The sequence below is a fragment of the Dermacentor silvarum genome, chromosome 8, assembly GCF_013339745.2.
Source record: "Dermacentor silvarum isolate Dsil-2018 chromosome 8, BIME_Dsil_1.4, whole genome shotgun sequence".
NCBI classification, from domain to species: domain Eukaryota; kingdom Metazoa; phylum Arthropoda; class Arachnida; order Ixodida; family Ixodidae; genus Dermacentor; species Dermacentor silvarum.
In genome coordinates, this window is record NC_051161.1 from 13,977,954 (window position 1) to 13,990,361 (window position 12,408).

At 44.6% G+C, this 12,408-nt stretch overlaps 1 protein-coding gene across 6 annotated transcripts in view; it reads left to right on the forward strand.

Annotated features, from left to right (window-relative positions):
- The window catches only part of LOC119460644 (serine/arginine repetitive matrix protein 1), a 61,199-nt gene that overhangs the window by 20,822 nt on the left and 27,969 nt on the right, over nt 1–12,408 (forward strand). For all 6 annotated transcript variants that reach the window (XM_037721678.2, XM_037721675.2, XM_037721676.2 and 3 more), the window contains one exon: nt 10,456–10,617. In XM_037721678.2, coding sequence (XP_037577606.1) covers nt 10,456–10,617 — 162 coding nt within the window. The remainder of the gene's footprint in view (nt 1–10,455; nt 10,618–12,408) is intronic.

A 12,408-nucleotide genomic window follows, 5' to 3' on the forward strand; every position in this document is an offset into this window, starting at 1 on the left:
GCAACATCAACTGAAAAAGGAGAGTGCCGGCTTGGCGGGCTAGGCCAGCTGCAGCAAGCGGCAGGATTAGGTTTGAATGAAGGGAGGGGGAAAGGTCACGTCCGCGGCTGCAAGATCGCCGGGTCGAGGGTTGCAGGCCCGCCTCGCACACGCTCGCACACACACACACACACACACGTGCGCTCGCTTCGCATTCCGTTGCGGCGGAGAAGGTGCTTCCGGTTGCTGCTCGCGCAAAAATGACAAAATTTGGGGCGAAATCTCTAGGTTGTCGGCGGGGAAAATTCGTTATATCGAGGGGGTCTCCCGCTGCCACTTCGTTACGTAGAGGTCAAATACATATGCTTCTATGGAATAACGGCGGGGAATAGAAAAACTTCGTTATATCAGGAATTCGTTATATGGAGGTTTGTTATAAGTAGGTTTATTTGTAATTGCTATCGCAATAAAATGTAACACTGCAATAAATGTTACCTAAAATATTCACAAAGTGATTTTTGGTTTGGTCACCACCCACTCACCTGAAATGGTTTTAAAAATTTCAACTCTTTCGCATGTTCTTGAGTAGCGGGCAGGTGATGCCAAGCAATCTTTCAGAACTTCAGTAGGAAGTATTGCAGCAGGGCAGACATTTGAACTTCCACAGTGTGCGTGTGTGTGTGTGCGTGTGTATAGGTGTATGTGTGTGTGTGGACGCGCACCCTTTAACAATGGTCTACTGAACGAGAAGCAGCTCTGCATCTTTGAAAGCCCGTCACCGCAGGGTGCCTGTCATTTGTGTGCAGCACGTTGCCTACTGAGCGTAAGCTTTGTGTAAGGATGCATGCGTGTTTGCTGGCAGACTGTACCCATGTTTTGTGCGAGCATCTGTGCAGCAAGCTGTTATTGCGCCTGCGCTGCTCCTGGCTGCTGTGCATGTCGTGCGTGAGTGTGGCATGTCATTGTGATCACTGCTTGCTACTTTTGTTTCCATGATTGTTTCCATGATCGACACACGTGAACCGGCCCAGCTTGAGGAAGCAGCGGTGCATGTTGATTGTCGGGTTAGAGCCGGTCGTGACAAGTCATACAGGTGCAACCAGCCATGGCTGTGTTCTGTGTTGTGGCTGCCATCACACCTCCATGCATTTCTGATGCTTATAACTGCACCCATGCGAAAGTCAGAATCATTGGTGCACCAGTCTTTGCACTTTCTGAAAAGGCAGAAGATTTTTTGTAGCACAGCATGGTGTCAGCCACATTGCCAGCTGCAGTGTTTGCCTATAATGAAGTATTTAACTTTTCATAACTTTTTTTCCATAGGACACCATGTGTGGGATTGTTCCATAGAACACCACGTGGGGTTTGTGTTACGTAACCAGGGGACATACCGTATTTACTCGAATCTAGGCCGACTCCGATTCTAAGCCGACCCCCCCAAAAGTTCGAAGTCAGAAAAAAAAAAAAAAACTTACCTCGAATGTAGGCCGAACGAAAAAGCGAGGACAGCATTCGCAAAATAAAACAGCATTTATTAAATTCGAACATGCCGAGCTCATTCTATGTCACCATCGCTGCTAGCCTCGTCGCTATCGTCCTTACTGCTTACATCTTCAAACAGTGCGCTATATTCAGTACCATCAAGCGCATTAGAGATGCTGCATTTTTGGAAGGAGCGCACGATCAATGTTCCTACCTAGATAAATGTCATTCTCGTTGCGGCGCACGCAAAAATCATCTCCCGTGGCCCCCTCGAACGACAGACCGATGCCGAAGTTCCGACCGGCTTGAACGTTTGACGATGCCTCTACGGCTAGCACAACTACCGTATTTACTCGATTCTCACGCTTCCTCGATTGTAACGCACACCCGTTTTCCGTGAGGAAAAAAAAAAAAGTCCTTTACAGTACCGCGCACCTCATGCTTTCAAACAGAAGTACAACTTTCTGTCATTTAGAAAAATAGATTTCCTCCCGATGCACTGAAGTTGCGATGAATAAAAAAAGTCGCAGTTTCGCCCGAAAGGCGATGCATCGAATGCGATAGCAAATTAGTAGACCGCTATTAACAAGCACGGTGTCACGCGCGCACAAGCAAACATGAACACATCTTGCTCGTTGACCGCGGAAACGAACTGTCAGAACGCTAGAGACGGAGCGCGCCTTCGTGCTAGCATGCGTCTCGCTTCAACGCGGCGAAAACACGGCGCGCGGCGGACTTTACCCGTCGCAGATTTCAAGATAGGGCCAAGGCGATCGTATCGCCGGAGTGGATCGTCGCACATTACGTCCTGCTTCGGTCCACTGAAACCGTTCCGCATTGCTTTGCTGGCGAAAATTCTCTCCTTCTGTTTGCGCAGTCCCGCTCGCAAGTTTCGGATTCTCCGAACGCCCGTGATGCGGCCCGATTTCCGCCCCTCTCCGCACAGATGATCACTTTCCTTTTAAATGCGGCATCACGATGAACTTGGTACTTCATGCTGATAGATAGAGCAGACGCTGAGAGCATTGGCTGAGAGCGTGAAGACAGACGGTAGACTATTGCCTAAGCACGTGTACTGCAGCACACGGAGGAAGCTTCCGCATGCTACGGTAGCTAGGCTCGACGCGCGTGCGAGGCGGCCATTTTGAAATGCCGACGCAGATTTAGGGTCGTGTTGAAAGTGCGTGTTAGATTCGAGTAAATACATTATTCGTTTAGTGCCATTACGATAACGCCACACCGCGCGCCGATGCTGCACCATACCGATACAACCGATACGACGCAGGTCAAAATGGCGACGTCGCTCGTGTACTACTTCAGTTGGCTACTGGCACGGCTAGTAGCGGCTGCGATACTAACTTTCCTAGATGGCGCTAACTATGACCGTATTTATCAGTTTCAGTTAAAAACTGGCGCGTTTTTTTAAATCCTCGAATCTAAGCCAACCCTAGAGTTTCGTATGTGATTATTTGAAAAAAACTATCGGCCTAGATTCGAATAAATACGGTAAGTTATTGGAATGACTTCACTATTTCTTGAGATAACTTTGTTATTTCTTGATCAAATCTGATAAAACTGCATATGCTCATTCAGTTTTTTGCATGATTTCTAATATCCAATTATATTTTGCATATATATAGTAGTTGCCGAGATAATTATGAATTACCTTCTATTCTATGCTGAAACAATTAAAATTGACCTGCTAAAGTGAAAGTTGTAAACAACATATACATAGTTGGATACTACAGTGCATAACGATAGCAACGCTATAAATAGAGTCAAAATTGAAGAATAATTTGTCATTTTACAGCCCATTGAATTTATGTGTTCACATTATCAATAATAAGAGCATATGTAGATGTAAATAAGAACTTTTGGAGTTGAAAATTGAAATTCTGCTCTCAGCATTGCCTTCCCAACACATTTAGCTTCATGCTGCAAAAAAAAAAGAATAGCTCTAGCTGTTCTAGGTCCAAAGATATTGACGCAGCAAACAAGCGAAGTGACCAAAAACCATGTTGTGAGAAAAATGAGAAAAAGAAAGTTACTTTACTCAGTGCTATACAATAAAGGCTATTTGCAGTTTACATTCAGAATTGACTAGTAAGCCCCGTGGTAATCTGCTTGCAGCTCTTCAAACTTTATGCATTTAGCTTCATATAAAAAAAAAAGAAAGTTGTTTGTTGATTACCGGCGCACCGCATTTTGCGCACAGCAAGATCGTTCACGAGGGTAGGGTTGCACGTTTGGTTGACGCAGCATCAACGCAGATTGCGCATGACATGAATATCTTTAATCGCAAAAAATGTCATTGTGATTTGCCAATTACCGGTGCTCCGCATGTCGTGCTCAGCGAGATTGTTCACGAGCAACGGCATGCACGTTTGGCCACTGCTGACGTGCGGCTAACGGACTCCGACGCATCGCCGCAGATTGCGCACGAGATGACTATCTCTAAGGCGAGACCGCTGTCCCGTTTACCTTTACCCACTGCTGCACCACAACCTGCGCTTTACACAAGACAGCAGAGCATTTATAGAATCGAGGCTTAAGATAACGAAGCGCATCTCCATCACATCCGAGCCAGCCGTGGTGGCATCAGCGTGAGCGAAAAAATACGATTTTCACTTGGTAGCGGGCGTTAAAGCAAAGTCTTGCAGTTTTTTTTAGTCTTCACCTACTTCAAATCGTCAGGCTGCAGTAGTTGTGATAGAAAGCCGCATGAACACAGGCCGCTGCCAGAACCGCTTTCATCTGCTAAGCAGTCGCGGGGGGAGGCTTCGGCAGCGCTCGGCACGGGTAGCCGCTGTGCAGAGCGCATCTTCCAAAGCTACTGTGCACTTTCGAAAGTTTAACATCCCTCATTTCTTCTTCTGTTCGCCTATCTTATGGTTTGTAGCAAACCGAATTAGTCATCATTTCGTGCAGAGTTTCGCATGCCTGAGAGGCCCGAGCAGACAACGGGTAAAATTCGCCAATGGCATGGCGTGCTTACGGTCACATGTCTCAGTTGATGAATGGAATTGCGAATCGGGACAACACTTTCGCGGGATTTTTCTTCGTAGTCATTCAGCGCACAGCATAGTGGTGGTGCGAAAACTAAATGGGAAGAGTGGCTCAAAATTGGTACAGTAAGAAAGCTCATGCCCAATTGCGGGCCGCGGAACCAAGGTGGCTGCGCATCATGGGAAAAGGCCCTTTTTTTTTTTCGCGTTCATCAGTAAAAATGAGGCTCGCCGTTGTGATACAAAACGTCATTACGACCAAAATATTTCCAAGATGCGTGAAAATTTGAGATAATGCATCAGGCACTGTAGAATTAAAGAATAATGTTAAAAAAAGTGATTTTTTTTTTTGCAATTTTTCTGTCTCTAAGACCCGTGTCCCCCCTTAATATAACGAAGTGTGTTTATACACAATTCCAGCATAACGAAATTTCACTGCTGCTGCAGAGGAATATTTACACTATTGAGACAATAAATGGAAACGTCCGCGGACGCAGATAGTCAAATGGTTGACTAGCAACCGGCTGCTTGTGAACGCACCTTTCAAATTGCGGGCCGGGGAACCAAGAATCGAAGTGGAGCAGCATCATGTCCACGTGCGTTAAGATCCTATCGTGCCCCCACGGTGCTCGGGAACTCTATCATGAGAACCCGGTACCTCGATAGGGCACACAGAACCCGTAGCAATTAAGTCAACCAGAGCGCTTCGTGTGGCCATAACATCGAATCCAATTTTGACGGCAGTTTTTCTGGGGAAAAAAACGTACATAAGTCGCACCATTCTACAAGGCGCACCGACGAAAACTACAGAAAAACACGAGTCTTATACTCCGGAAAGTACGGTACTCAAAATATCATTTTCAAGTTTTTTGCAGTCTACAAAAACTGGAATATGCATAAACAACTTCAGATCAACAAACAGTAATATATTTCCAGATTTAACACAACTTATAATATCAATCATAAAAACAAGGAACAGCAATGGGCAAAAAATTTAACCTCTGAGGCACTCCTGAAGCAAAGGCACACCTGAAGGTTTTAAGTAAAGCACTCTCAATATGCACGTAATTTTTCTTCCAGGACAAGTTGCTCAAAAGCCATTTACAAACCATCGGGCAGACACCATTTTTTCCCATATTTAGCTCCAAAAGATGGTGGTCCACTTTATCGAAGGCCTTCGATAGATCAAAGTAGATAGTGTCTACTTCACAGCAAGACGAAACCAGAGGTGCACTCTAGTTAAGATAAGAACACAGGTTCGTCTTAACAGACCTTCCTTGCATAAACCCATATTGCTGTAGCAATAGATATTTAGACATGTGGGAAGGGAGACATTTGTGAACACGGTAGCTTCAAAGATTTTTGCGAAACCGCACAGCAAGGAAATTGGCCCACAATTCGATACGAAATAGGTATCTCCTCCCTTGTGGATGGGTACTACTACAGCTCCCTTCCACACCGCTGGAAAGACTCCAGTACTTAATTAATGAGAGATTGAAAATAAAAGCCAACACTTCAGCGAAAAAGTGGCCACACAGCCATTAATAATAAAAGCAGGGATACCATTGGTGCCCATAAAAAATTTTGGGTTGAGCATATTAATTTTTTCGAGCACATCAGACGAACTAATGCTGAATAGAGGTAACATATTCATAAAATTGATATGGCACACGACATTGTGACATTTAAATTGCCGTCAGATAGGTAATGCGTGCGAAAAAAGTTCATAAAGGTATCGGGTACCTGTTTAGGCGCTGTAATGGTATCAGTTCTGTCATTGCAGATGTGGAGGCACATCTGTGGAAACGTGCTTTTATTATTTTTTAGCAGGACTTTCGTATGCTAAAAAGCGAGCATGAAAGCTTCCCTTATTTTCACAGAGCTGTCAAACTTGCCAGGTTCTTACACTTTTTTGTGGCACGTATCTATCAATGGCTTCCTTTACCAGCCGCGTTAGCTTAGCAGCTACCGAATTGGCATCAGTACAAGCTAGGACATCTGACCATGTCAAGGATTCAATGTGCTGATAAAGGCTGAGGTAGTCCCCCTGCTGATACAGTAAACTGGCCTCAACGAAACCACACGGGTTACAAAAGCAAACTTAAGTTCACCACGAACGGTAGATAAAATGGATCAAGTTATTCCAGTGGGTCTGCAGCTTGAACAAGACTGTTCAAACACGCTTGACATAATGCTATAAACTTTATAGCATTATGTCAAGCGTGTTTCTGACATATTTTTTAAGTTGTTGTATTGCATGAACCCACAAAAGTTGATAAAAGGGAGAAACCAAGAAGCCTCCTTGCTTGCGGTGACCGAATCACAGTGGTTCGTGCTTTGATACCCTCAGTCAATATGGAAAAGGTAAAGGTCACCATATATTCGGACTCTGTGCTCACTAAAATCAATATCACTAAAAAGGCTGTCAAAGCGTGTTACGAATGAAGAGCACTCTGAATTAGGGGTCAAGTAGTAATTTGAAAGGCCTTCGGTGTGCTTTCAGCTTTTTCGACTGCCACCAAAAATTTCACCAGTCGCTGCATAACATCGGTCATGGCAGAAAACACGAAATCATTTTGCATCCAAAAAATTGGCGTAGCCATGTTTCAGTTTAGATAATACCAAGCAAGATGAGAGAGATCAAGGGAGCTAGAAGGGATAAGCGAGATGATGAAAATGTGTGAGGGAAAAGTCGGGTACAGTAAAACCTCGTTAATGCGACCCTTGTTAGTTCATAAAATTGCATAATTCAGACTCGTCCTTTGGTCCCAGCAAGAGTATGCATTATTCAGTGTAATCAAGCTCTCGTCAATTTGGGCGTATTTGGCCGCACATTGGTTAAATCGGACAACTTGCGGAGCTCAGTGAGCGAAATACAGTGGCCGACCGATAAATCAGACACCAATAATCCGGACATGCTCGGTAATTCGAACAGCTTCGCGGCACCGCCAATGGCCCCGTAGACTTAATGTCTAAAGACGACCGATATTTCGAACAGCCGCCAGCTTTACATTCAATTATCCAGACTCCGTCCGTGACTGTGGCCTACGCGGCAGAATCCGCGTACGCTACGGTCACAGAAACTCTGCCGCCTTTATCTCCTCTGGCAACCTCAATGAGACATGAAGTATGGCCTCAGAGATTACACGTAAAACGGTAATCCCTGAGGCCTTGTCTCTGTCTCAGCTTTACGCCTCAGATTAAATTATAAATGCTGATCTTGGAGGCTTTGCCTAAATTCTGGGGTCGCATCAACATCGCGATTATCACATCCTATTCCGGCATCCCAGCGCATAGCCTACTCTTGCCATTCTGTTTGTTTAGTTGGCGTTCCACACAACGCTCTGCTGGCTCCAAGAAGTCTTTCTCGTGAAATTGTCGACAGGCCGCGTCAAGTGGCGCCAACGGTCCCCTCGCAGTCTGACTCCAAATGAGTCTTGAGTCACAGTTCGAATGACCCCGACTCCGCAACTGAAGAGTCTGAACTGCCGCCTACCACAACGAGCTCAAATGCGGACATCATTGATGACCTATTAGGCTGTGGTGTGCCGATTCCTGCCGCCGTTACAATTGAAGACTTTGCAAACGTCAACAGCGCAGTGTTGTGTGTCGAACTGAACGATGACGAAATAACTTGAGTTCTCCCACCGTCAAACAGCGACTCTAACTCGGATGATGATGTGCGTGCGGATCTGACTCGAGCCTTTGCAGTCCTTGCATCAGCGTACAGCGACAACAGAAAACCGGCAGAAATATAGGCATACTTGGTTGCACGTAAGCGGAAGTGTGTGCTGCAACGAATCAACCACTTCTTCATTGCACAGTGGCATTAAAACGTAAATAAAATAATCTTTTTTGGGCACATTAGTTTTTTCGGACATTCAATAGTTCGGACTTATTTACATTCCCCGTGAAGTCTGAATTATCGGTCGTCAGCTGTAGCAAAAATGGCTCCAGCGTCCAATCCAAACAAAGTGGCGGAGTCCGCATTGCCATAGTCATCAGTGGAAATCGTACGTGAATGACAGCAACATCGGAACGCTTCATGCCTATTTGTCCGTTTAAAGCCTTTATTCTTGTGCTTACCGCCGCGCATATCACCGTGCTGTCTGCGGGTTTTATAATTACATAGTCACCAACCATGATCGCGTGGATAGCGGCCGCAGTTTCTTCTTGCAGTGGTTGTGGCAAACAGTAGTTTCGTTTTGACTCGGTACATGTCTCGGCCGCATGCCTAAAAAACTGCGTAGTTGCCATTCATGATCGCATTGGTAGCGACCGCGGTTTTGTCCGCAGTTGTAGCAGCTAACTGTAGTTTCGTCCTGACTCTGTGCATGCGTCAGCCGCGGGCCTTCAGCACCCCAAAGGCGCCGTGTATTATTGCGTCGATAGTGCCCACGGTTTCTTCCGCAGCGGTTGTGGCAAACAGTTGTTTCTTTTCGACTCGGTGCAATGCTGTCAAGGCTTGAAAGGCACCGGCTCCATCGCGATGGACGGAAGATGTGTTCGTGATCAGATCACTGCTGAAAAAGTAATCGGAATGTGTGCGTGGTAGTGCAAAACGTGTCGCAAATGAAGGCGCATGCCGTGGCTGTGCTGCGAAGGAAGTCACGAGGCCTCGATCGCCGCTGCGAGAGCCAATAGCAGCAATGAAGGACAGGTTTAATGAAAACCAGAGTGGTACCTATTTCATTAGTGTTGGATAGCCGATGCTATATTTCACAACCTGCTGGGCAGTTCTAAAAATACAATTCCTTATTTAAGGGATAAAACTGATTGTTTCTACCATTTTATGACCTTATAATTTTAAGATGTATTCTAGATTGTTGAACCCCTATAACATACTAGAAAAGAGTATGTGGCAGTGACTCTGTAAAAATAAGAGCATTAAGAAAGATAAAGCCTTGTATGCTTAGTGTCATTGTTGCTTATAGCACCACCAGTCAAAGGAGCAATAAAGCATTATAACTTTCAAGTTGATAGCAAAGTAGTTTTCATGTTCAAGCATGTCTACAGGCCAGGCCTGCATGGGGAACCACTGTCGTCTGCCTATTTCTTTCATTCACTGCGCTCTCTCCCTATGATCTCCGAGAACCCCTTTCTTGTGTTGGCCGGCTCCATCTATGCCTGTAAATTTTCTTATCTAATCACGTCACCCAATCTCCTGCCACCCTTGTCTGTGCTTCACTTTCTGTGGCACCCATTCTGTTGCTCTAATAGATTGTGTTATATCTGCTCTATGCATTACATGACTTGCTTCTCGCTTCCTCCTATATTAACTAGAACATGAACTATGGTCAAAAGTCAATTTAACAAATCAGATTTGCAAGTACTAAATCTTTAATATGTCTCGCTGGTATCAGTGGGTTAGAAATATATACTTACGATGAATATCTGAAATAACAAAGGTATTTTCATGTTGGATGCGACTTCATTATACAGTGGAATCTTGATATGATTCTGCATAATGCGTTTTTCGGGATAATAAGTTTTTTTTTTTTTTCTTATATACGATTATATTCGCATAATAGGATTTTTTGCTGATACGTTTCATTTTCCGGTTTCTGTGAAGATCATATCAACGAGATTCCACTGTAGCGAGGTTTGACTGTACTTTCATTTGCTCTTTCACCAACACTGCAGTCTTCCTTTCTAACACAACAGCTATATTTTTGTTTCATCGCTTTTTCTACTGTCCTTTTTTAGCTTCTCAAGTTTCATGGCCATCAGTAGTCCTTGTATGCACTATGGTTGCAACACGTAGAGGCAATTTATGAAACAGTCATGTGTTTTCTTTTGCTTAGAAATTCTCGTTTTCACTGAACACTAAATGGCTGACTCTGGAAGCTCTTCGCAACACATTGCTGTGTTTGCAGCACAGTTTTGGCCAGCAGGGATTCATAAATTGGCAATGCATTGTTAAATATGTTGACAGGGCCCATGTCCAGCGACCAGAGAAGTCATTTTGTAGCCTCATTGGTGTGCTCAGGTCTCTCCGCTGCTGGAAAAACTGGGCCAGCGCAAGAACTCTGTGCAGCAGAAGCGCCACTACCGGTCTCAAGGCCAGGAGGAGTCTGCAAGCAGCTCAGATGAGAGCCCGGCTGCCCGAAGGCAAGCTGGTGACAAGTCGAGAGGAGCTGGACGCAGGAGGGTTAGTGTGCACTTGCACATTTATCTGGGCCTCCCATTTTGAAACACACAGTGCTGTGTGTTATTGGTACTATAACAGAATGTGCTTTGTACCTGATGTGGTGGGTGGTTCAGTGACTACAACATTTCAAGAGGTCAAGTTCAGAGACATTCATGTATACCAAACATTGTGTGCATAACAAAGATAGTCAGAATCAATTTGGAGAGCCCCACTGCCCATTTTTCATTGTCTCTGTATAGCCACTGCATGGATGCTAAGCCCCATCTATTCATTCATCTGTCATCCATGCGCTTTGTGTTTTCCCTTGTTTTCATTAGAAGATCAAGCATTGGTTCTTTCGTTTGCCATTCCTAATAGTACAAGGGGCGTTCAATGAAGATTTTTCCCTAAACAACTTCCAGTGGGCTGAGAAGCACGGAAGTTGGCATATTTATTTCTCTTTTTCCCATAACTGCCACCAAGTGCCGCACACTTCTGCCACTGTTTTACACTGCTGTGGCCCGCACTCTAGTAGAAGTCCTGTGGTTGGCCTTGGAGCCATGGCGTGACTTGAGCGATGAGTGTGTAATCACCAGGGAACTGCCTGCTTTTAAAAAATAACTTCATAGATGGAAAGAAGTGGAAATTTGAGGGCACAATTCGGAGGAGATCGGGTGATGGCGAAGAGTTTCATATCCGCAGGTGCGTGCTTCTATTTGCGCGACATGCAAGCTGTGAGCAGGAGCATTCTCTTACAAGATAAGAATGTCTTTTGAGAGCATGTCGTGGCGGCTGATTTCATGACTTCCCTTAATTTTATCGCCAAGTTAACATAATAGATCACCATTATGGTGGCACCTGTCGGAAGGAAATCTGTCATCACCACCCAGAAAACTGGTAGCTTGCTAGCTGAGAATTGTAAGCGGGCCTTTTTGTGGGGTGGGAAGCCATAGGGCTTCCATTCCAGTCTTCAGACTCATAAAGCTAGAGAACAGCTATTAGGAACGAGCTGAATATTTTTATCTGGCCTATATAGAATGCACGCCCAAGTGAAGTGGGTCAGGGGAAACTTTGTTAAACGACCCTTGTACCTAGCGCCCAGTTAAGGATGTTGCATTAGGTCATCAATTACACTAAACCAGCATTGCCAGCATGTTGCCCGGGCTTTACTCAGTTTTATACACACAACAGGCCTTAGTGTGTTTGGCATATATGTGGATAATGTTAGTAACTATGACCTTATGACCGTATTTTCAAGCATTGTACCCTTCTAGGCCATGCCTGCTTCCTAGCACAGGGTGATAGAGCAGTGCACCTTTGGTTGAACGTTTCACCTTTTCTTCTAGTCTCTTTACTGCAAATTTTAAAACATACGCGCTTGAATGCAGGTGCATGAGTGTACTGTCCTCTCATTCTCAGTTGGGTTCGTGTAATTATTGGGAAGCAGTGAAAAATGGAAGATTTTTACCAATTGTAGTCTGACTTATTGCCTATTAAGTGTTTGTAGAAAATCAGTTTGGCAAACATGCAGCGGGGATATGTTTAGAATTCTCACGTAATACAGTCGAACTCGCATAAATCGAATCTGAAGGAGTTTGCAAAAAAGTTCGATGTATAGGTAATTCGATATATAGAATAAAAATTTTACACAGAAATTTTCAAGGGGATTTTACAGCTGTTCCATGTGCACAATAATTTGTTTATGTGGGTTCTATATATCTGAGTTCGATTGTATGTGTGTTCCAAGGTGTTAAAGTTGTAATTTGCAATATTTGTCTATTTAAATCCACTCAGCCGTTGAAATTCGTGCTT